At 39.7% G+C, this 25,754-nt stretch overlaps 2 protein-coding genes across 5 annotated transcripts in view; both read left to right on the forward strand.

Annotated features, from left to right (window-relative positions):
- Positions 1-999: 999 nt before the first annotated feature.
- LOC110972515 (tumor necrosis factor receptor superfamily member 14-like) lies at positions 1,000-15,871 on the forward strand. 4 transcript variants are annotated; one of them, XM_051949827.1, is made up of 8 exons: positions 1,004-1,165; positions 2,442-2,573; positions 6,951-7,044; positions 8,108-8,233; positions 8,370-8,453; positions 11,097-11,252; positions 11,743-11,830; positions 11,938-15,871. In XM_051949827.1, the coding sequence occupies exons 2-8, from the start codon at positions 2,532-2,534 to the stop codon at positions 12,140-12,142; spliced, it is 795 nt and encodes a 264-aa protein (XP_051805787.1). In that variant the 5' UTR covers positions 1,004-1,165; positions 2,442-2,531; the 3' UTR covers positions 12,143-15,871. The 4 variants fall into 4 exon arrangements, with proteins under 4 accessions (XP_051805790.1, XP_051805788.1, XP_051805787.1 ...); XM_051949828.1 differs by lacking the exon at positions 2,442-2,573 and having other exon boundaries at positions 1,003-1,165; XM_051949829.1 differs by lacking the exon at positions 8,370-8,453 and having other exon boundaries at positions 1,009-1,165.
- Positions 2,029-25,754, forward strand: part of LOC127534481 (tumor necrosis factor receptor superfamily member 14-like) — a 44,697-nt gene continuing 20,971 nt past the window's right edge. The window contains exon 1 of the mRNA XM_051949721.1: positions 2,029-2,071. The gene's annotated coding sequence lies outside the window, so the exon portion shown is untranslated. The remainder of the gene's footprint in view (positions 2,072-25,754) is intronic.

Below are 25,754 nucleotides of genomic sequence, written 5' to 3' on the forward strand. Positions count from 1 at the left end.
AGGAAGGAAGGGCCAGGGGAGTGACCAAACCTGGCCCATACTGTATAAAAGATTGAGCGATTTGATCAGAGGTCAGAAGGTTCCCGGGATCATTCTCATGTGTTTGACTTGTGTCTGTACAAGAATAAACACTCTTCTTCTTGGCATCTGAAGACTTGGCTCCTGGAATTCCTTTGATGATTCTATGGTGAGACTTAGATTTCTGAGACCTAGAACTTAGAATTAAATTACAAGTGTTATTACATTGAGTGATCAGGTTAGACATAAATCCTACGTAGAGGGGCAACTGGCCCTCCCTCTACAGTGAGATCAACAAAAATAATTCACAGGTTTTAACAAACCCTTCTAGATTGTAAACATTATTCTGATGAGCTGGATTCACATAGTAAAGTTGGTGATTACATCAACTTAATGTTTAAATTCAAACTGCTGTGATTTCCAACTTAAATCAAACTTCATTTCTCTTCACTTTGACTAAAGGATTTTAAGTCTCCTCCTTTAACTGAACAAACCTGGACAGCTTCAGGTGGTTTAGACAGGAAACAGGAAATACATGTGATTGTACAGGAAGTTAATTCCTGTAACTGAATGTAGTTTGTTGGTTGAACATAATTTCATTAGAGGTTGTCAAACGTCAAAGAGACTGATCAAACTGTTGGAATTTTGAATGCAACTGTCAAAGGTCATTTATTTGGGCATCCAGATAGCTCAACAAGTTGAGTGGGCGACCCATGAACGAGGACTATAGTCCTCAACGCAGCAGCCCTTTACTGCAGGTCGTCCCACCAATTTTCTCCCTACTTTCCTGTCTGCCTATCTACTAATAACTGTGAAATAAAGGCCAAAAATATCTTTCTAAAAAGTAATTTATTAAGACAAACAAAACAAAAAGGTCTCAACAAACATAAATGAAGAGTTTGATGGTTAAGGCTCCATTGTTCTTTATAAAGCTGAGACACGCCTCTTTTATATGACTGGATTCTCACAGACCTGTGGGAGTGACTGTAGACGTAGTGCAGATTTCCACCCTTCAGTTCAACTCTTGGTCCCGTTTGAACATGTTGTGTTGCTGTCATTATATCATTATTTTAAATCGGATGTCATGTATCTGATGATCCTTGATCTACTCACAGCACCGTGATGGAAATGTTTTATCACATCAATGGTGAGTGTCCTGAATTTATGTCTGAATGTTATTTGTTAAAGTATCTAGAATCAGTATATTGTATATTCTGCATATTGTCATAATATCTGAAGAACTTCTCAGTGTTCCAGTTTGTGCAGAAAACTGCAGCAGAATGTGGTTTATTTACTTCCTGTGTTCAGACTTTAGAACAGAAATTATTTCCTAAAACATAGCAGCTGTTAACATGTTTCTGTAGAATAACTGGAGAAAACTTCAGCACATGACTGTTTTACTCTGTAACCTGCAGAGTTGAGCTGATTCTAATGCAGCAACGAACCAAGAAAATAATCTTTTAACAGAAATAAACAGTAAATGATGGTAGACAGAGAAACTTTACTCTGATCTGAGACTCCAACTTTCTGGTTCCAGTTTAGATGTCTGTTGTATTAATATATATGTACGCATACTGGTTTGATGAACCCCTTAAGTGAAAGGTTAGTTTAGAGCCTGAAAACATCAGATTCAATGAGAAACAGCTGCACAACTGTGAGTGAAAACTGAACAACTTTATGGATCAGAGACATCAGAGAGAATTTAAAAATATGATCAGTTTCTGTGTCTCCATCAGCAGAACAGACTGAGATCTAAAGAGCGTGAAGGACTGATTCTAATAAATGTGAAGCAGCAGAAATGAGGCAGAACAATACTGAGATTATTCTAGAGACAGCAGGGATTCAGTGGATGTATCACGATGGTAACAAGGAACACTGGCAGCATTTGTTTCAGTTGTTTCTAAGTAACAGAAAGAATGTTAGTGCTGGGAAACAGGCTTGTTCAGTTGAGGAGGAAGTTTGGAAAGTTCTGTTAAACTGTATTCAGATTAACTGATCTTGTGACCTCTGGTCCTCATTCAGTATTGTAGCACCAGCCATCATAAGATCAGAGGTTAGTGATCAGTCTGATAATCACATGCTGCTCTGTGACCACAAACATTCAGATTTATTCCTGAATCAGGCTCATCTGAACATCTATCATTGTTATAAAAGGAACTTTGGAAGGAAACAAACAGATGAAGTTGAAATAAATTGAACTTTGAGCAGCTCGTCTTGATTTAGTGATCTTTGTTAATGCTCACTAAAGAGAAAAAAAACATTTAATCTGCTTCTAAACAGCTCTGATGCTGCATGTTGACACTTTAAACTCTTTTCATGCACAAATCTGGTACTAAGCAAGATGATAATGATTCTGTTCCCCACAGTAAACAGGTTTCACTGCTGGTTACAACACTTTTGATCTGGTTTCTTTCTGCTTCCAGACGTTTTCCTGCAGCTACAACTCATCAAATCCCATTTCTCAGTGAGGTGGTGTCTTCAGATCAAGAAAAACTACAACTTTCAGCCATAAAATGATCTGGAGAAGAAAACTTTTGACGCCTGCAACATTTGTGGTAAAACAAGTTTGTATTTTGCAATCAGTCATTTATTGATCAGGTTTCATCTCCTCTCCAACATTTCTGGAAACTTTATTTATTTTCTGACATTTTCTTTCTGTCACTTTGATGCAGTACTTTCATTTTCCACATACATGAACAAAATCAGAAACTGAAGCTGTTGTTGTGTTGTAGCAATACTGCAAAGGCCCTGGAATTCCTGAGCTGATCAAAACTCAGATAAGCGCTCTCTCTCTTCAGCACTGACCAACACCCATCTCTATAGGAAGATTGAGACATTTGTATTTCTGTAGGTTTTCATTCACAGAAGGATGGAGCTCCTGTGAACATTTAAACCCCTGGAATAACTTCTTCTTTTTAAAAGACAATGACTTTCAATTATATGCTATGGATGTTTGTTTAATGAATTTTCATGCTAAAATCCCTTTTCAGCTTTAGGAGACCCTCAGCCGGAGACGTCTCTGCATTCCACAGATCAGATAACAAGTCGTAAAACTTTATGGCTGAAGGCTGGAGTCACCCTCTCCCTCTCTTTGACTGAAACAAAGAGACTGGAACTGAACTTAAAAACCTTGCCAAATTAATATTTCTGGAATGTATTTTGTGTTTACAGAATTACCAACGTCAATGGAAATCATTCATCGTTAACATATCCGAAAATCAAGATTCTATCTTTCACAGAAGCTGATTTATTAATTTGTGATGTTTAATCTGATTCCTTCTTTATTACTCCATTTAGGTTGAATGATGACAATTGTATTTACCTGTTACCAAATCTCTGACTTGTTGTTATATTTTCACTGTGATACATATTTTCAATGTCATAAACATAAACATATAGTTATGAATGAAATGATTCACATCATATGAACATATGTATTAATCTACACATTTCACTTTCACACAACTGAATATGGTGGGATAGACAGATCGTGTTTTGCGCGTGTAATATCATATTTTAATCCATTCTGGACTCCTCTTTCTTCTCTACTCTGTGAGAACAAAGAGATTCCAAATTCCACCAGACTCGCGCCAAAAAGTTCTCTCTCTCCGCCCAGGTCCTCCCCTTAGCTGGACCCACAGATAAAGTCAGTCGTAGCCCACATCATCTCTCTCTTACCCCTCTCTTACTCTCTATTACCTGAGGAATCCATAACAGAGATTCCCATTATTTTCTTACCTAAAGCGCGTTTTTTCCTATCTTTGAAATTCCCTCACCATCTAAGTTTAACTATTTACCTCTTAATATTTTTGTAACTTAAGGAGACATTTTGCTCACGTTAAGCCGAATTTTATTCGTTTAATCTGGAGAACCGATTCAGAACCAGCATTTATTTTTCTTAATTGGACAGTTTTTCATCAACACCCGTTTTTCTTGGCTAAAGCCTGAGAACCATCATTTTTAAGCCAAGCAACACTCAGCTGAGAACTCCGGAGACCTGTTGGACCAGGTCCACTTGCATAGAACCGATCAACCCGCGGCAGGACATCCAGGCGGCCATAACGACGACGCACCGCTCCGAACCTGCAAGTCCAGACCGTGTGCATAATCTGAAGGCCCCGCAAGTCCCAGCCCCATGACGGTTCACTTCAATAACTCCAGCTGAGTTTGCTCTGATTCCATTCTATGGGTGATGTACTAACCGCTTGGTCAATTAATTCATTTAATCAATTTATTCTTTTACAAATCATTAGAATTCTTAATCCAAATTACCGGTTACCTCGTCAGGTTAGCTCTGGCTAATCCTCACCATATTTCCTTCTCTCACACACACACTCCCACATTCCACACATGCATGCACACACACACATGTAGTCCTGCATGCACACACACACACACACACACACACACACACACACACACACACACACACACACACACACACACACACACACACACCATATCTACATTGTACATAGTTCACTTGTCATTATTTTCATAGAATAGTTAATAAATACTTCATTTTAGATCAAACTACAGTCTTAAGTGTTTCTTTGTGTAGAATGTGGTCAATTTAACCGAGGATTCAAGACTTTTTGATATGAGATTGATCAAAATTTTTTTGAATATTAATTTTTTTATTAAAATTAATATTTTTCCCTAGGAATCTCGGGTGGTGCCCCAATTATTAATAACGAGAGTTATAAATCATAACGTAGTACCGCTACAGTGTTCATCATGTGAGCTCGGACGAGACAGTTTGGTGAAGGTGATGTTAGACTGAGATCCACAAATATCTCTGGCAGTGCAATAAAGTAGGAGAACGTCTGACTTTAACCTGTTTGATCTTTGAGGTCCAGATGAGTTCAGTAAATTGTAAACTCTGGTATCACTCCTCCCTAACAGAGCCACACTGACAACTGTCTGTATTTATTCATGCAGTAACTTCACTCTTATCATTCTTATATCATTATATACAACTATAATTACATCTATGCTGTACAGTAGAGTAGAGCTGGTGTCAGACGGAGCAATTATCAAACTTAAAAACTTGTAAAATGGAAAGAGAAACATTTTCCTGATTACAGTTTAACAGAACTTTCCAAACTTCCTCCTCAACTGAACAAGCCTGTTTATCAGCACTAACATTCTTTCTGTTACTTAGAAACAACTGAAACAAATGGTGCCAGTGTTCCTTGTTACCAGTGTGATACATCCACTGAATCCCTGCTGTCTCTAGAATAATCTCAGTATTGTTCTGCCTCATTTCTGCTGCTTCACATTTATTAGAATCAGTCCTTCACTCTCTTTAGATCTCAGTCTGTTCTGCTGATGGAGACACAGAAACTGATCATATTTTTAAATTCTCTCTAATGTCTCTGTTCCATAAAGTTGTTCAGTTTTCACTCACAGTTGTGCAGCTGTTTCTCACTGAATCTGATGTTTTCAGGCTCTAAACTAACCTTTCACTTAAGGGGTTCATCAAACCAGACATTTTATTTCATTGTTCTGACTTTTGAGTTCATCCATTCAACTGAGTTGATTCATTTCAATTGTGACAATAAACAGCAGTTTCTCAATTATAAAAAGCTCTCTCTCTCTCTCTTAAAATAATCAGTACTGCTGGACGAGTCCTGTTTATTTGATCTGCATCATTGGTGCATTAATGATGTTGTCAAGCTGTTGTGATTGAACCAAGGAGGAGTTTTCAGGGTCCAGAGAGCTGAATCCACCAGACTGACTGAAGACAACATGTAATCTAAATATCATTTGATTTCCCCTCAGTAAATCCACTGTGTTGGTCTTGCTGTGTGTCTGTGTTGACTTCAAGGATAACGCCAGTGTTTCCTAACTTGTCCTCTGGTGGACCATGTTTTTGGGTGTAAATGATTCATGGAGGCAGAAATAAATGGACAGATAAAAGCCAAACAGCTGCAATCTAATCTGGGACATTTTTAAACACTACTGTCTCACTCAGTGATTGTTTCTGCCGTTATCCTGCCATGCTTTCATGTGCACTGATGACAGAACAACTTTGTGACACCGTTACAGTCATTCTCTCTGCAGCTGGTCTCTGCAAACATGATGGTCTCTGTATGGACAGAAGAGTTTTCATGTGTTTGTAGCACAACCACAGTCTCAGTCTCCAACCCCTGAAGGAGTCTGTGAAAGCTTTGCAAAGTCATTTGATTGGCCCAATTTTGGAAGGGCACAAACAGTTGATTTTTTTTTGTCTTTCAGGAGACATCATGTTACATTTCTGGACTCTGGATGATTCCAACTCTCTCTTCCCACAAGATTTCAGAAGAAGACTTCTGTTATATATTTGATGCACATTTGTGTTTATAGAAAACCAAACCTGTAATGTTCCTATAATCACAATCTGAGCCTGTTGATGGCAGAAACAAGCACTTCAACTCTGACACAAACATAATGACCCATGACATTACATTGTAGCTGTTTGGTAGCTGTTGGACTAAACGTTCTTTCATAATACTTGACCGTCTCAATTTCAACAAAGACTTTGCTGAGACAGGGCTGCACAGTGGTGTACTGCTTAGCACTTCTGCCTTGCATCAAGAAGATCCCAGGTTCAAATCCCGGTCTTGACCTGGGATCTTTCTGCATGGAGTTTGCATGTTCTCCCTGTGCATGCGTGGGTTTTCTCCGGGTACTCCGGCTTCCTCCCACAGTCCAAAAATATGCTGAGGTTAATTGATAACTCTGAATTGTCTGTAGGTGTGAATATGAGTGTGATTGTGTGTCTGTATATGTAGCCCTGTGACAGACTGGTGACCTGTCCAGGGTGTCCCCTGCCTTCACCCGAGTCAGCTGGGATAGGCTCCAGCACCCCCCGCAACCCTAGTGAGGATAAAGCGGTGTATGAAGGATGGGCTTCGCTGAGACAGAAAAACCTTTTGTTATCTCCACAGATCATCATTATGAAAATCTTTCCTGGTCACACTCTAAGATGTTATCCAGCAGAATATCAGATAGGAAACGAATGCTGTCCAATGTGTCCTGCAGGTAAGATCCAACTGGATGTTTGTCATCATATGTGATGTCCTGTCCTTTAACATGCATCTGACAAATATATATAACAGGTTTAAAAAGTAAATACAGATTGAAATTAATATTCATTTATTATGTGGACTTTGCACTGTAAAAAAATAAACATTTAAAAACGGTCAAATGCAACAGCAAAAACAGCAAAATATATTAATTTAAATAATAATAATAAACAATACATTCAGGGACATTTCTAACAAGATTTTGCAGAGAGACATTATTATTTTACAGATTTTATTCTGAATTAGTCCAATCAAAATCCTTCAGAAAATTTAATTAAAATCTGCGGCAAAACAGTTTAACTTCACAGTTCTGGGCTAAATTATTACGATCAAACACCTTTAATTTAGTGTTAAAAAATGCTCAATATAGCCCTGTGACAGACTGGTGACCTGTCCAGGGTGTCCCCTGCCTTCACCCGAGTCAGCTGGGATAGACTCCAGCGAACCTAGTGAGGATAAAGCGGTGTATAGGGAATGGATGGATGGATGAAAATGCTCAAGATTGTCTTATTTTGAAAGGCAAAGAAAGTAAACTGTTGAATTAAAACACTTTTATTTCATTTATTCACAAAAAATGTAGACTATAAAACATTAAACTGGAAGCAACAAAACAAAGTTTGTTTGTTTTGTAAGTAGAATTTCAGAGTTTGAATATGAAAGTTCAGACAAATATAAAATTAATAAAATTTAGCGTAAAATGAGCAAGAAAAGCATTACATTGATAGCATTAGCATTAACCTTTGTAGCAAGAGCTGCATTTAATTTAATTAGAGATTATTCTTGTCATTTAATAGCTGTTTTGTTCTTAATTAACAGGTAATATCTAATTTTACAGACCTATCTATACAATTAGAAAAGGAAAACTGCTGTAGATGTAAGAGTTATTTTTTAAACAATACATTTTTTTTTACAGTGCGGCTTCATGTGTTTGGGATAACGGAGCATTCAACATGAACTGTATCACATTTTAGTTAAAAGGAAGCAGGATTGTGTTAAACTAATCATTTTGTTTCCACCAGGAAGTCGAGTTAAAACTGACTGTTCAGAGTTCAGATCGACATCATGTCTGTCCTGCCTCCATGGAACCTTCATGGATAAACCCACTGGGCTGAAGGAGTGTTTCCCCTGCACCAACTGTGATGAAGGTAGATTTTTGTTGATATGTCAGAGATGTTCTGGTGGAAACTTGGCGGGTTACTGCTTGTTCCACTGTTCCACTGTTATTGTTCTATAAGAACTGAAGCAGTTGCTGAATATTACCATTTTGGCTTTGCGGCACAGTGCATTATCCTGCTGAAAGATGCCACAGCCATCAGGAAATACTGTTTCCATCAAAGGATGTTCATGGTCTGCAGCAATGCTTAGGTAGGTCGTTCATGTCAAAGTAACATCCACATGGATGATGGGACCCAAGGTTTTCCAGCAGAACGTTGCCCAAAACATCACCCTGCCTCTGCCGGCATACGTTCTTTCCATAGTGCATCCTGGTTCCAAGAGTTCCCAGAACATCCACATGATGTAAAAGAAAACATGATTCATCAAACCAGACCACTTTCTTCCATTGCTCTGTGGTCCATTTCTGATGCTCACATTGTTGGTCTTTTGGTGGTGTACAGGGATCAGCATGGACACCCTGACTGATCTACAGCTACGCAGCTTCATATACAACAATCTATTGCTCCGTGTGTTCTGACACCTTTCTATCAGAACCAACATGAACTTCTTCAGCAATTTGAGCAACAGTAGTTGTCTGTTGGACTGGACCACATGGGTCAGCCTTCCTCCCCACGGGCATCAATGAGCCTTGGTCATCCTTGACCCTGTCATTGGTTCACCACTGTTTCTTAGTCGGACCACTTTTTTTAAATAATATGTTTATTAGTTGTTTTTAGAAAACAAACACAAACACAGCATGAAGAACAAAACAAAACAAAAGCAGCTCAGGTGTGACAAGACAATAGCAAATTTTACATCAGACAGGAGTTTCCATAGGAAGGCTAGGCCACTTTAGGAAATCCTAGTAGTAAGGAAGAAGACAGCGTAGGTCAAATATGTTTTAAATATGGTTCCCAGACTTTAAGAAAAGCATCCACTGTTGAGTGTAGCATACAGGTAACGTATTCATTGGGGATACAGTCCATTATGAGACTGTGCCACAATATCTTTGTTGGGGTGGCGTCCTTGCTCCATAAGACCAGAATGTTCTTCCTTGCAGCATAGGTCAGTAATTTTAACAGTCTTTTATGCTTTCTGTTAGAAATATGAACATCAGGGAGACCGAGTATGAGGCACTTAGGGTCCAGCAGTATTGACTTACCAAAAATAATAGTTCATTTGTAATATCAAGCCAATATCGCTGTAGTTTAGCACATGACCAGAAACAGTGCACATAATCACCAGTCTCAGTGTTACATTTCCAGCACAGTGGGGAAGAGTTAGGGTCTAGTTTGTTTTTGAGAACAGGTGTAATATGGGCGCGATGCACAATCCTAAACTGAATAGATTTGGCCCAGTTACAGACAGAAAAACTATATTGCTAAAAGTATTTGCTCACCTACCTTGACTCGCATATGAATCTAAGTGACATCTCATTCCTAATCCATAGGGTTCAGTATGACGTTGGTCCACCCTTTGCAGCTATAACAGCTTCATCTCTTCTGGGAATGCTGTCCACAAGGTTTAGGAGTGTGTTTATGGGAATCTTTGACCATTCTTCCAGAAGCACATTTGTGAGGTCACACAATGATGTTGGACCAGAAGGCCTGGCTCTCAGTCTCCGCTCTAATTCATCCCAAAGGTGTTCTGTGGGGTTGAGGTCAGGACTCTGTGCAGGTCAGTCAAGTTCATCCACACCAGACTCTGTCATCCATGTCTTTATGGACCTTGCTTTGTGCACTGGTGCACAGTCATGTTGGAAGAGGAAGGGGCCAGCTCCAAACTGTTCCCACAAAATTGGGAGCATGGAATTGCCCCAAAAGTCTTGGTATGCTGAAGCATTCAGAGTTCCCTTCACTAGAACTAAGGGGCCAAGCCCAGCTGCTGAAAGACAACCCCACACCATAATCCCCCCTCAACCAAATTTACAATTGGCACAATGCAGTCCCACAAGAATCATTCTCCTGGCAACCTCCAAACCCAGACTGGTCCATCAGATTGCCAGATGGAGAAGCGTGCGTGTTTTGGTCACTCCAGAGAAGGCGTCTCCACTGCTCTAGAGTCCAGTGGTGGCGTACTTTACACCACTGCATCCCACGCTTTGCATTGCACTTGGTGATGTATGGCTTGGATGCAGCTGCTCGGCCATGGAAACCCGTTCCATGAAGCTCTCTGCTGAAGCACTGTTCTTAAGCTAATCTGAAGGCCACATGAAGTTTGAAGGTCTGTAGCGATTGACTCTGCAGAAAGTTGGCCATCTCTTGGCACTATGCGCCTCAGCATCCACTGACCCCGCTCCATCAGTTTACGTGGTCTACCACTTGGTAGCTGAGTTGCTGTCATTCCCACACACTTCCACTTTCTCATAATACAGCTGACCATGGAATATTTAGGATCGAGGAAATATCATCACTGGATCTGTTGCACAGGTGGCATCCCACGCTGGAATTAACTGAGCTCCTGACAGCGACCCATTCTTTCACTTTTGATAGATCCTGACCACTGCAGACCAGGAGAACCCCATAAGAGCTGCAGTTTTGGAGATGCTCTGACCCAGTCGTTTTATCCAACTGGCTCAAATCTTACACTTTCACATTTTTCCTGCTTCTAACATCAACTTTGAGGACAAAATGTTCACATGCTGCCTGATATATCCAACCCACTAACTAGAGCCATGATGAAGAAATAATCAGTGTTGTTCACTTCACCTGCCAGTGGTCACAATGTTATGTCTGATCGGTGCATATATTATAATTATCTGTAAATAATTATTCATTTGTACAGTTGCTTTAAATCAAATCCAAATTATTCATTTTCTCAAGTTCTCTGTGTACCTTCAATCTTTCCTGACAGATTTGGGTCTGAAGGTAAAGACATCATGTACAACAACATCAGATACAGTTTGTGAACCACTGGAGGGGTTCTACTGTATTGATCCAATAGGAAACAACTGTGCAGCAGCACGTAAACACAGAATCTGTCATCCAGGACAATACATCAAACAAACAGGTTGGTAATTCTAATAACATTTTAAATGAAAACAACAAACTTCAGGGAGTCTGACCTTATTATAGTTTCATTAAGTTGTGATTTGATAGAAGAAGCACCAGAATTAGATGAAAGGAAGATAAAATAATCTCTGATCTGACCAACAGCTGGTAAAACCACATCGTCTACACACCTGATCTTTTCTTTGTCTTTTTGTCTTCAACCAGCCTCAATCATGTCTTCACATTAACCACAAAACATAGTTTTACCAAAGACTCTTTGTGGTTCTTGCAGCTAAAACTAGACTTTATTAATGAATGTTTGCTGATTTGTCCTTTAATATTTTCGTTCTGCTGGTTCCAGTCTGATCTTCTCCTCAGCAGAATGATTAACTGATTAAATCTGTTGGATTGTTGTTCCGTCTGCTCATCGTTCATCATGTAACACTTTGAGTCCTTCATAATGTGATTCTGAAGTGGTTTCTACAGATCTATGATTTGTGTTTGTGCAGGAACAGCCTTCACAGACACTGTGTGCTCTGACTGCAGCACTGGAACATTTTCAGATGGAACATTTACATCTTGTCAGCCACATTTTCAGTAAGTGAAGCTTTAAATTACACATGGAGACTCCTGACTTCTAACAACAGCAGAGAATCTGTTGTATCTGAACATTTTCCTGTAAAAATGTCCTTCTGTCTTTACAGATGTGAATCAATAAACCTTCAGCTGATAAAACCAGGAAATGCTTCTACTGATGCTGAATGTGGAAGAAAAAGTTCAAATGTCTCAGCAGCTGTGAGCATCCCCAGTGTTTTACCTTTTTTATTAATATGTGGTGGAATAGTTTTTTTTTTTTTATTCAGAAAGAAGGAAATGTGTTTTAGACAAGGTGAGGATGACAGAGAATGATCCAAATGTTAACATGGCTTTTTTGGATGATGATATTTCTGCCAAGTCATGATTCTGCTAATTACAATGTTTTTCTTGGTTTTGTTTCATAGCAGGAAGAAACAGAAGTTTGAGAGTTTCCATAGTATTAAATTTGGTTCTGTCTTGTGTGTTCACTGTTGACAACACTTGGTTTATCAATGAAATTGAATCATGTCATTATTTTTTTCCCAGTCTTGTTTAAAATGGAAAATTACGGTAAGATGAAGAACCTGTATTTAATCTTGATTTTAAACTTTAATGTATTTTTGCATTTCTTGCCTTACTTATAACCAGCTGCTTTAACATGTATATATCATTTAGTTTAGTTTCATTCACACATCAAAAACAACACAATACATGGTGTATACAACACATATTTTTGTTTCCAATATTTTACACAGGCAGATGTGTGAAAAGGGTCACCCCAAGGAAACTATTTATAGCTTTTAAATAGGGGCCCAGTTTACCATGAATACAGGATATTGGCCAGATATCCATATAATTATGGACGACATACAAATAAATAATTTACATACAGATAAACAATAGACAATCTCAATGTTCAGGTTACGCTGAATTCAATTTGAAGTACCAAATAGTAGTTTTGACAAGGAGGAGTTAACACGTGCAAGCAAGGTTCAGGTGTTAATACAATTTCCAATCAGCACATTAAACATACATTTCTAGTAGTTGAGTTTTTAGTTTTTTCTTGAATATGGAGACAGAATGTGACATTTTTAATTGTTCATCAAGCTCATTCCAGATCTGTGGTCCTCTGCACACGATGCTAAAACTTGTACATTTTAGTCTTCTCTTTTTCCCAGTGATTAGGTTTTTATTCCTGGTGGTGTAAGTGTGCGTAGGAGCACAGACTGGGATGAGGTGACATAGTTTACTATTTAATTTGTGGATAGTCTGGAACATTATACAAGCATTCTGAAAGTAGTTGTATTCACTGGGCCTCAGGAGATTGTGGCGATGGAAGATTGTTTTTGTGGGGGAGTTAAATACCGACCATGTTAAGGCGCGTATGACTTTTTTTTGGAGTATCTGAAGCTTTTTTAAGTGAGATGGAAATGTATTGCACCATATGATATTACAGTATTGTAGATGAGGTTCAAACAAAGATTTATACAGTGGAAGATAATGTCTCAACTTAAAAAACAGAGCAGCATATTTGGACAGTTTAGTGATCAGTTCATCAATATGTTTTTTAAAATTAAGGAATTCGTCAATATAGATCCCCAAGAATTTCGTAGCACTCACTCTATCAATGTTTTGCCCGTTTATTTTTGGGCAAATTTGTTTAATATCATTTTTTTATGGGAGCGGAACACAATGTAATTTGTTTTATTAATATTTAGAGAGAGTTTGTTGCATTTAAACCATGTATTTATTTTCACTAATTCACTATTTATGATTAGTTCAAGTGTATTTGGATTTTTGTGGGAGAAGAACAGGTTTGTATCATCGGCAAATAATACTTTGTGTAATATGGACGAGCAATTAACAAAGTCATTTATATACAAGATGAAGAGGAGCGGCCCTAAGATGGAACCCTGGGGAACACCATGGTTAGTGGGTTTGTATGATGAATTATGGTTGTTGATGAAAACGTACTGATGTCTTCCGAGCAAGTAGCTGCGGAACCAGTCTAGCGCTAAGCCTCTAATGCCATAGTGTTTTAATTTACTGATTAAGATATCAATCTGGATGGTTTCAAAAGCTTTGGATAGGTCCAAAAAAATGCCAATCCCATAGTCGCCTTTGTCGATTGCATCATAGATTTTATCGGTTAAATCAAGTACTGCCATATATGTAGTGTTTTTCTTTCTGAATCCATACTGGGATGGGACAATGATGTTTTTCTTGTCAAGGTAGCTGTTGAGTCTGTTATAAACTACTCTTTCTAAAACCTTGGAGAGAGTGGGTAAGATTGATATTGGTCTATAGTTGCTCAAATAATTCTTATCCCCAAATTTAAAAACTGGTATAATTTGTGCAATTTTTTGCCATTTGTGGTACTACTCCAGAGAGTAGAGATACATTTATACAGTGGGTAAGAGGTGCAGTAATTATGTTGGAGATGCTTTTCAGAATTTTACTAGAAATTCCGTCAGTTCCGGCTGAGTTTGAACTCTTCATACTCATGATTATTTTATAGACCTCATCACAGGTAGTTGGATTCAGGAAGAAGGAGTCCAGGTAGTTACCTGAGAGATAGTCTTTAAAAGAGGCATCCTGAGGCTGTCTAATTTTGCTGGATATGCTACTACCAATGGAAACAAAGTAGTCATTGAATTTGTTAGCAAGACTGTTATTGCTGGTGACATTGCTTGTATTATATTCATGGTCAGGGATCACAGGAGTTTTTTGGCCTTTGTTTAAGACCTTGTTTAGCACTCTCCAAGATTTCTTGGAATCACCCTGTGATGCGTTTATCAATTCTGCGTAATAATTGCTTTTCCTCATTCTGATAATATGTGTAAGTTTATTTCTATAATTACTGTATTCATATAAATTATTATTATTAGGATTATTTATGTATCTTTTGGGACAAGGTACGTTTTATCCGTTTGTTTCCTGGCTATAAAAGACACAAGCAGAAACAAAAAATCAAGCCGTTTTTTCGTTTTTTCATTTTGAGCAAAAAACAAAAAAACAGGAAACGGTTCGTTTTTTCGTTTTTTCGTTTTGAACAAAAAACAAACAAAACAGGACACGGTTCGTTTTTTCGTTTTTTCGTTTTCACCCCCAAAATGAAAATACGACTCCATATTCCGTTTCATTGGTGGGCGGGGCTTCGGAGCCTGCCAGTGCACAATAAAGCTCCTGCCCATCACAATAAAGCTCTTGTGCTGGCATTCATAGACAGACTGACTTTCATTGTATTGCCTGCCCCCACTGCACTTCCCCGAACTCGAAATCAAAGCAAGTCATGTACACAGTAATGACAGTCATAACCAGTGGTGTAGTCTAGTTTTTTCTAGTGGGAATACTCCAACCTCATAAACCAAAGCCAGGTCAGGTTCTCATATATGTGCGCGTGCACTCACATGTCCACGCGCGCGCGCGCGCGCGCGCGCACACACACACACACACACACACACACACACACACACACACACACACACACACACCAGCAGCAGCTCCTTTATTTCAAACTACCAATTAGATACTTATAGACATTATATCAGGTAGACCTGATGTTTCCTCTTCATCAGGTAGACCTGATGTTTCCTCTTCATCAGGTAGACCCGATGTTTCCTTTTCATCAGGTAGAACTGATGTTTCCTCTTCATCAGGCTCCCTTTCCTAAACGTTAACCTTAGCTCCAGCTGTAGTGTTCCCTAAAGCGGCAGCATTCACAGGACAAGCAACAGGCTTATTAAAACACTGAAATAGTTTCATTTAGCTTTGCTTTCTTTTTCTTATTTTTTCTCCACTGACTGATGTTGGGTCATTAGAAGTTCTAGACTCATGTCCCTCTTCTTCTAAGTCAGGGGTATTCAGCTAAAATTCAGAGAGGTCCAGTCAGCAAAGGTCCAGAACATCATAATATCTAACTTGAGTTACTGTGATATATGCTGATGTAACCTGGTAGTTTTATTAGAGTCTGCCTGTAATCAAAAACTGACCGTCAAATAAGTTCAGTACGGTTCAAAAACATTTTGACATTTATTAATAAATAACTTATATGTAACTGTATATCTTAGAATAAAGTGCAGAACTTAAAAAAGCATGACTGAACAACCTGAATCAACTTCTGTACATCTTTAACAATAATTAAATCTCATAAATGTAAACATTTGAACACTTTTACATTTTTGTCTGTCTCATATCACTCCCCTAATATCTCTGCGGCTTAATGGGAGAACTGAGCTGCTGCTTGTTTGAGCCGTTCTCAAAACATATTTTGATTATGTTCATAGTTGAGAAAGCTGCCTTACAGCTGTTTGCTGAGCCAAACATGGTCAGCATGTGACCACAGTCTGTCCTCTAGAGATGTATAAGGCACAAAAGATAGGACTCTCACAGCCGATGCTTTGTAGTAAATCTGAAGAGCCGACTCCTAACGTATTTAATGGAGTATGGAGTTTAACACTGTCCTCGCAGAAAACATGTTGCTGGATCCTAGATTAAAGAAGCTTGCCTTCAGTGACAACAGAGCTGTTGATGAGACACTTCAGAGAATAAGAGCAGCAGCAGCAGTCTGACACCTCCACCATTAGAGGACCAAGTGGAGGAGGAACCTCAAACTTCTGCTGTGTGGAGCCTCTTTGATGGAAGAGCTACAGGAGATGATTCAGGAGAAATCCTACAGCTGATGTGGTAATGGAGGATCATATCTAGAGGAAGCCCTCATCTAACCAGCAGACGACCCACTGAGCTGGAGGCAGGACAAGGCCTCAGTCTGCCCCACCTGGTGAAGGTGATGGAGGAGAGACAATTTCTTCCATCTGAGAGAATCTTCTCAAAAACACGGCAGATATTAACTGAAAGAAGAAATGGTATCAGCCCATCCAAGCTCAGCCATCTGATTTTTCTGAATGTCAGCCTGCTCTGAGGACATTTATACTGTTTGAATACTGAGTCTGGTTCTGTTTCTGTTCTGGTTCTGTGGGTTCATGTGCAGAGTTTTGTTCATTTGTTTTTCTGCAAAAAAGTTTGGTTGAAATAATAAACAAAAGCAAGAATACCTGTTTTTGTAACAGAGCAAATGTACAAAATGAGTCAATTATAAGGCTTCTCATAAAAACACTGAATGAAAAAGAGTTTGTCAAAACACAAACGATTCATATTTGCCAGGTTAGGATAAAATATGAGACTACAAAGAATAATAAATTAGGAACCATTTGGGAGCCGAAAGAACCGGCTTTTCTTTGGAAGCAGTGCCAAAAGCTCTCTAAAAAAAAGAGCCGAACTTGCATCACTACTGTCCTCTCTGTCCCTCATCTCTCAGCTGCTTTTTGAAGGCAGAGCGGCGATGCAATTCAGCGACGTCATTGGCTGAGTAGCATCACGTGGGATGCCTGAACTCCTACATAATTGGTGATGTATAGAAGTTGATTCAGGTTGTTCAGTCATGCTTTTTTAAGTTCTGCACTTTATTTTAAGATATACAGTTATATATAAGTTATTTATTAATAAACGTCTAAATGTTTTTGAACCGTACTGAATTTATTTGACGGTCAGTTTTTGATTACAGGCAGACTCTAATAAAACTACCAGGTTACATCAGCATATATCACAGTAACTCAAGTTAGACATTATGATGTTCTGGACCTTTGCTGACTGGACCTCTCTGAATTTTAGCTGAATACCCCTGGCTTAGCAGAAGAGGGACATGAGTCTACAACTGTCAGGGTCCTCTCCTCATTCCCTCCCCACCTGGCATCCCAAACAAAACCCCCTCCCTTATCCTTTTCCTCCCTGTCTTGCCTCCTGTCTCCCATCCATCCCTTTTCCTCTGCTTTCCCTCACAGCACTGCACCTGAGTGGAGTTCGGCTTCACAGCCGTCTCCACTCAGGTAATCAACCTCCTCCACGAGTCCCGGGCAGCTGGAAGAAATCATCCTGATTACTCACCAAGCAATAAGTACCGGCTCAACACTCCACACCCTGCCAGATTGTTGAAATAGACTTTGCTGTCAGTTCACTCTCTATAGCCTCCAGAAAGTTTGTTGAAAATTTGACGTTTTTCTAGCGTATCTCTCTCCTGCCTTCTTCCAGACCCAGCTGCCCGGGAACTTACCCACCCGAAACCCTCACCTGAACCCCCCAACCCATTCGGCACCGGTCTCCTCCCCACTCGGATCCCCCATTCCGCCCGGACCCCCTCCTGGAACCCCCGACCCATTTCCTTCCCGGCCGCTGGAGCTGCAGCAGTCAACCGGCTGCTCCCTGCCTCCCGGAGCGCCTCCCGGAGCTCCTCCCGGAACATCACCTGCGAGACGCCGTCTCTGCCCGGCCAGTCCAACACCTCAGCCCCCCGGATCGTCAGAGTGCTACGTCTCGTTCCCTCCGAACCCCTCCTCCTCCATCGAACTCTGAGCCCTTTGACGTCTGGCCGCCAGGGATCCCCCACAGCCATCTGCGACGCTCCGGTCCCGCCCGGACCTTGGACAACCGCCGATCCCCGTCCCCAGACCCACCCGGCCACATCCTCCCTCCACCAGCATCCCTGTTCCTGCATCCCGGTCTCTGCACTCCAGCCATATCCACCCCTGTACAATAAAACCCTTTTTCAACTTCTCCGGTTCTGGTATAGTGGCTCTCGGCTCGGGTCTGCCTAGCTAACACGTGACAACATCTTTTAATGACCCAACATCAGTCAGTGGAGAAAAAGAAAGCAAAGCTAAATGAAACTATTTCAGTGTTTTAATAAGCCTGTTGCTTGTCCTGTGAATGCTGCCGCTTTAGGGAACACTACAGCTGGAGCTAAGGTTAACGTTTAGGAAAGGGAGCCTGATGGAGAGGAAACATCAGCTCTACCTGATGGCAGGAGGAGGAGCTGCTGACGCTATAATGTCTATAAGTATCTGATTGGTAGTTTGAAATAAAGGAGCTGCTGCTGGTGTGTGTGTGTACGCGTGGACGTGTGAGTGCACGCGCACATATATGAGAACCTGACCTGGCTTTGGTTTATGAGGTTGGAGTATACCCACTAGAAAAAACTAGACTACACCACTGGTTATGACTGTCATTACTGTGTACTCGACTTGCTTTGATTTAGAGTTCGGGGAAGTGCAGTGGGGGCAGGCAATACAATGAAAGTCAGTCTGTCTATGAATGCCAGCGCAAGAGCTTTATTGTGATGGGCAGGAGCTTTATTGTGCACCGATGGGCTCTGAAACCCCGCCCACCAATGAAACGAAATATGGAGTCGTATTTTCATTTTGGGGGTGAAAACGAAAAAACCAACCGTTTCCTCTTTTATTGTTTTTTGTTCAAAACGAAAAAACGAAAAAACGAACCGTTTTCTGTTTTTTTTTTGTTTTTTGCTCCAAATGAAAAAACGAAAAAACGGCTTGATTTTTTGTTTCTGCTTGTGTCTTTTACAGCCAGGAATCAAACGGATAAAACGTACCTTGTCCCTTTTGGGTCCGTGTATATTTTGGTAATTGGATTTTCCGTTCTAAAGCAGGTATTGAAAAACAAAAAACGAGTGGTTATTTGATTTTCGTTTTCAAAGGCAAAAATCAAAATTGAAATACAAGGCGTTTTTCCTTTTCACGATCAAAAAGGGATATACGAATTTTAAAAAATGCTTTGATTTTCATTTTTTATTTACGATAACAAAAAATAAAATAAGTAAGAGACAGAAACGAAAAAAGGTCCGTTTTATCGTTTTCTGAGACCGGAAGTGGTCATCAGCAAGGGTGGAGCCAAACAGAGTACGGTGCATAGACTGTAAATAAATGGTTTTTTTTGTTGTTTGTTTTCATGATCAAAATGAAAGATGAAGTGGCCGATCTTAAAATAAATCAATATCGATTTTTTTATTTATTAAGTTTTGCGACGCAAGGGGGCGTGGTTACCTGATTGACAGTTCATCTGGAATGACTGACAGTCTGGAGGATTAATTCTGATATGGTCACTGGTGGTTTATCGGTGAAGAAGCAGAACCTTTTCCACAGACACTTTTCCTGCCTGTTGGCTTGTTTTAACCATTTTGCTACCTTCGGCTGATTCTACCAGCAGACACTGAAACTTCGGTAAGTAGGCTAAATGTTTATTTTCTTATCAGTGCCGCTTTTAATGCACTTCATATGCAACTTTCGTGTCAGATATAATGTGTGCCATGCAGTCCAGATGTTGGTGGAGTTTATTTCTTTGTGTATTGACAAGAGAAGAGAGTCAGCATCCAGTAAATATTAGCTTTAATATAAATTAGTGATGCTAACCGAGCGAGCTGCTCAGTCGTAGCCTGATTAAACCGAGTGTAGCATTAAGCTAACGATGTTTGCATTGTGTTTCATGGAAAAGGCTGAAGTGTGTCGTGTTAGTGTAATGTGGTACATTTAGTTAATAAAACTGTGTGGAGACGCTGGTTCACATTAATGTAACGTTTAGAAAACCTAAATGTGATTAAAACAGTAAGGTTAAGGTTCTGTGTTGTCAGTAGTCCTAAATATCTGCTGAGTCTCTGAAATTAAACTGGAGAAAACAGTAAATCTACTCTCTAGTCGTTAACATTGTTTAATGACTGATTCACATGTTGTAGTACATCTTAGTGCAGATTAGAAAAATAACCTCCCAGAATATGTCCAAAATAATGATGAACACTACAGTTAATACATTTAAACTGCAGCACAGATAAGCTGGATAATAAAATCCTCTCCTAAAGCTAAAGTGACTGCAGGCCTTTCTGTCGTTCAGTGCTTGGAAAACTATATGAAATAGGAAATCTTTCCAGGGTCACTTTAAAATGAACTTCTGCTGTTGATGCTGATACTGTGACATCTCTCTTCATCTCAGGTGTCTCATGTTCACTGTGAGGATCTTCTGAGTGAAGCCAACAGAAGGAAAACCTCATCTGGTTGTGAAGGAGACTGAATGGACGACATCCTCAGTGAACCACTTCCTGTTTAGCTTTCACTGACAGAAGGACAGACCAACTCTTTCAGCAGTTTATTATTCTCTGTTCTTAGTATTCACAGATTCTATTTATCACCTTTAACTTAATCTCTGCTGCTGTAGCAGAAATACAACAAGGTTTCTGCAGAACATTAATAGTCATTAAGTTGATTTTGCAGAAATTAAGGCTTTAAATGGCATTAAAAATCATTAAATTTGATTCTCGGTGGCATTAAAATTTCTTTCTGCAGTTTTCAAGAAAATAATTGACAATAATATATTTATAGACTGCGATTTGTCAGGTATGTGCATCTGTGTAAACATGCCGAAGCACTGAGATAACTGTTCCAGCCGAGTGGGTACAATTTCTAAAAACTGCATGTTTTTAAAGTGGCTGGCAGACTGGACCAGGCTGGGAAATGGGGAAACACAAATTCCAGCAAAAATGGCTCAAAAACGTGGATTTCAGAGAATGACTGCAGCCCGTTGGTGTTCAGGGGTGGTTCCCAGATTCAGAAATAGTCAAATGTAGGGTTTTCATATAAAAATCATCTTTTACAAAAAAAAAACAAACCCGTGTATTTTGAGTTCATGGTCGAGGCATTAAATTTTTACAGTATAGCATAAAAATGGCATTAAAAAGCATTAAATTTGACTGGTTGATATCTGCAGAAACCCTGTACAATGTTATTTATAGCAGATATGCAGCATTAAAACATCAACACATTCAGCTCCAGAGCTTCATTATTTCCTTCATTGCACATTTAAAAACTGCATTATTTAACAATTGTGAACTGTAAAGATGTGTAAACACGTAATAAATGGATGAAATAAATAATGTGTTGCTGACAGTGAAGTGTAAAAATTGAACAGTCACAAGACAAGTATTATGAAGAGAGGAGCTTAATCTGCAGCATCATTGTTCTTAATGGAAGCATGAGGAGGACATCAGTGCTGCTCTTCCTCACAGTGATGGAGAGAAGACTGTTCAGAGAACCACAGCTGGATGTTCATGTTCTCTGTAGCTCTCAGTCCATCAGATCAGATGTTCCCAATGATCCAGACCAAGGCTGGAAGGAAAAGACACAAACAGTGAGAAGAAGCTCTCCAAGGTTCTTTCAGTCCAACTGCTGGAACTTTAAATATCAGAATGAACACATCAGGGCACGAATGAAACACAACAGAGTGTTGTATTTTGTCCTACTTTCTAATCTTATAGAAATGTTTGTTTTCCTGGTTGAGGCCAAAGAGTATTTTACTGCCTTAGATGGACAATAAAGTTTATTATTTTTATTCTAATGTATCATTAGCGTTAACATGAGCTCCACAGTTATCTGACCGTACACTGTTGTATGAACAGAAGCTGTTAAATAGAGTCTGAAGCAAAGAACAGATATATTAACTCAGAACTGAACTGTTCTTCATTCATTGAAATGAGAGATTAACATTCATCAGAGTTCTGTGGAGGAACGTTAACATAGATTCATTTCTATCTGCTGATCATTAATGAACTGCGCCTCGAAACAGCAGTTTCCCTATGACTGATCTATTATGATTGATCAGCTGTGACCTTCAGGACACTTAGCTACACCTAATAAATAACACTGACTAACCGGGATTAGCCTCATTGTAAATACAAAGTTAGGAAACATAAATTGAGATTTATAGAACGACTTTAAAACACGATGTTAGAACAAGTTTATATCAGAGGTTACACTTAATGTTCCATCAGTTGGAATGAAAGAACCTTGGAGATCTTTTCCTCACTGGTAGTGCCCTTTTCTTCCAGCCTTGGTCTAGATCATTGGGCACATCTGGTCTGATGGACTGAGAGCTACAGAGAACATGAACATCCAGCTGTGGTTGTCTGAAGAGTCTTCTCTCCTTCATCACTGATGTCCTCCTCATCCTTCCAGTAATAACAATAAAGCTGCAGATTCAGCTCCTCTCTTCACAATACAACTTGTCTTGTGACTGTTCAGTTTTTACACTTCACTGTCAGCAACATACTATTTATTTCATCCATTTATTACATGTGTTTACACATATTTACAGTTCAGAATTATTAAATAATGCAGTTTTTAAATGTGCAATAAAGGAAATAATAAAGCTCTTGACCTGAATATGTTGATGTTTTAATGCTGCATATCTACAATAAATAACATGGACTTTTTATATTGTGTTTATGCTACAACAGCAGAGATAAAATTAAAGGAGGTAAAGTCAGAGAGACCAGACTGGTTTGGACATGTACAGAGGAGGGATAGTGGATATATCAGTAGAGGGATGCTGAGTGTTGAACTGCCAGGCAGGAGGCCTAGAGGAAGACCAAATTTATGGATTTAGTGATAGACATGAAGTTAGTTGGTGTGAGAGAAGAGGATGGAGAGGACAGGATTAGATGGAGGCAGATGATTGGCTATGGTGACACCTGAAGGGAAAAGTCGAAAGGTAAAGAAGACTTATGAAATAACTGTATATTTTATTTTTTGTCAAATACAATTTTAAAACACAAATTCATAGTTTTACATTATGTACATCACACACCATAATTGTATAGATAATATTCTTGTATTTTATTTTCTATTAAATGTAATTTTAAAATAATAACTTATAATTGTGTGTTACAAGAAAAGATGCAGACAAACAAATACATATATTTGAATGATAGTGAGCCTTTCAACACCATTAGCTAACACAAGACAGCCACATTCCAAACCCAACAGGAAGTGAGGAACCGAGATGGCCAACCGCACTAAGAGCTGAGCTGTACTCTGTGCCAAAAAAACTCCCAGTTATGCCATCACATCTAGTCTGAGCAGTGATCTGAACCTAAATCAAACTGGATTCGCCTGTTGATGAGCCGATAGAGGATTTGGAGGCCTACATTGACGCATTTTACAACAAAAACACTATGACCAACAACAAAGGAGAGGCCATAAACACCTGAGCTAAGCAAAACCCAAGCGAAATGGAATCCTGTGGCATCAGCGAGTCTATAACATCTATAAAATTTCAACTCAAGAAGCTTGATTTACTCGAGCAACTGATAATAGATGTTAAAGAACTGAAACACTCTGTGGAGTTTAACAACTCACTCATCGAGGTGCTAAAGGCCGACAATGCGTCACTCCGGACCGAAGTGAATAACCTCAAACATTTGACAGCCGAACTTCAAAAAGACAAAATCAAGATGGCAAATTCCATTCTTGATCTACAGTGCCGAAGTATGAGGGATAACTTCATTATACACGGACTTGCAGAAACAAAAAACGAAACTCACCAGAAATCAGAAGAACTTCTTAAGACATTCCTTGTCAACGAATTGAAAATGAAGCCTGAGGACGCTGGAGCTGTTCGCTTCTCCAGGGTACATCGCGTCGGGAGGACCAAAGCTGACCAACAGAGGAGGCCCCGTCCCATTGTGGCTAAAGTTGTGGACTCAAAGATGAAGTCTGCCGTCATGTCGAGGGGCAAAGAACTAAAAGGCTCCAATTACTCCATCAGCGATCAGTTCCCGCCGGAGATCATGACCAGACGGAGGCTGCTACAACCGATCATGGACGAGATGAGGAAAGCCAAAAAGAACGCCCGTCTGTTCATTGACAAGCTCTACATCGACGGTAAACTGTACAGGAATCCCCGAACAACCTACTGGTTGAGTGGAGGTGATGAAAATATCATTCCTGAACTCCAAGAGGAACTGTCTGTCAACGCTGCAGCATGCTGCCTCCCTACAACTGTAAACACAGACGCGTGATGATGACGTTGCTGAAAACGCGTCCCTGTCGTCATAACAACCGCTGAACCTGGAGGACGGTGAATGATCTTTCTCTCTTTCACCTATCGTATCACTCCCCCTCCTTTTTCTTCTCTCCTCTCATCTGTTTTTTCATTTTTGGCTTGGGAATTGGCAATAATACTACCGGCTAACTAGGGAGGACGAGGCCTTCCTTGTTTGATTGTCTGCTCTGTAACGTCCACAGAGTGTGTCTGTGTGTCTGAGTGTGTGACTATATGTGTATGTGTCTGTCGGGCCGTTGTCGGAATGGATGAGTGTATGTACATGTCTGTGTCATTAAGTGTTTGTCTTTGTTGCAGGATCTCAGTAAACCACACCAGTTACTTTGTACATGGTTTTTAATGAATTAGTCAATGAAGGAGATGAGGTGACACAGTGTATTGATTATCTTAGAAATATAAGCTGTAATCAGTATATTCCTGAGCAACTAAAACATATAACAAATGTAAACAATTGTTCTTTCTTGCATTTAAATATCAGGAGCCTGACTAGGCACCATGATGATCTAGTTACTTTCCTTATAAACACAGGCTGCAACTTTGATGTAATTGGTTGTAGTGAAACCTAGTTGAACGATAGGTCATTGTTACGATCCAACCTCTAGGGGCTGGCTGGATGCAACAAAATAACCAGATGTAATTGGTTTAGGTAAGGGATTTATTGCTTAGTAGTAAAAGGGAACGAAAAAGGTGACAACGAAACACAAAACTGGTGGGTCTTGCTAAAACAAAGAACAGAATAAAACATAACGGCTAACAGAGTTCAAAACTGAGCTAAACACAAAGAAAACAACTAAACTCCCTAGCCAAACAGAACTACAGAAGCAACACCCACCACCAGGAGCAAAAACTAATACAAATGGTGTACAAACAAACTAAACAGAACTGGTGCCTCTGGAACGATGTGCATAATGAGCATAGTTTACGAAAGCTCAGCATACATAGTGGTTTCTATACAAAGTTAGCAACTACACAAGTGGAGCCTCAGTCTCCACACTAAACAAAAGCTGCTAACAAAAGGTCAGGGTTGTCTGGAGCACAACCACAAGTGCTTCCAGACCGAAAGACCACAGAACAGAGAGAGCACCAGGGTGGACTGGTTTAAACACCAGTCACCAAGCCTAATGGTATGGTGGGTCTTTATAGCTCCCAGGTGTGGTGCCTGGCTGCCTCTGGTTGGTCGGAGGAGGAGCTGCTGGAGGGTGGTCCA

The sequence above is a fragment of the Acanthochromis polyacanthus genome, chromosome 6, assembly GCF_021347895.1.
Source record: "Acanthochromis polyacanthus isolate Apoly-LR-REF ecotype Palm Island chromosome 6, KAUST_Apoly_ChrSc, whole genome shotgun sequence".
In the NCBI taxonomy this organism is placed as follows: domain Eukaryota; kingdom Metazoa; phylum Chordata; class Actinopteri; family Pomacentridae; genus Acanthochromis; species Acanthochromis polyacanthus.

Coding starts and splice junctions, on each gene's coding strand:
- LOC110972515 (XM_051949827.1), top strand. CDS start 2,532: ATGATCTGGAGAAGAAAACTTTTGACGCCTGCAACATTTGTG. Junction 7,045..8,107: donor CTGTCCAATGTGTCCTGCAG/GTAAGATCCAAC, acceptor TGTTTCCACCAG/GAAGTCGAGTTAAAACTGAC. Junction 8,234..8,369: donor CTGCACCAACTGTGATGAAG/GTAGATTTTTGT, acceptor TTTGCGGCACAG/TGCATTATCCTGCTGAAAGA.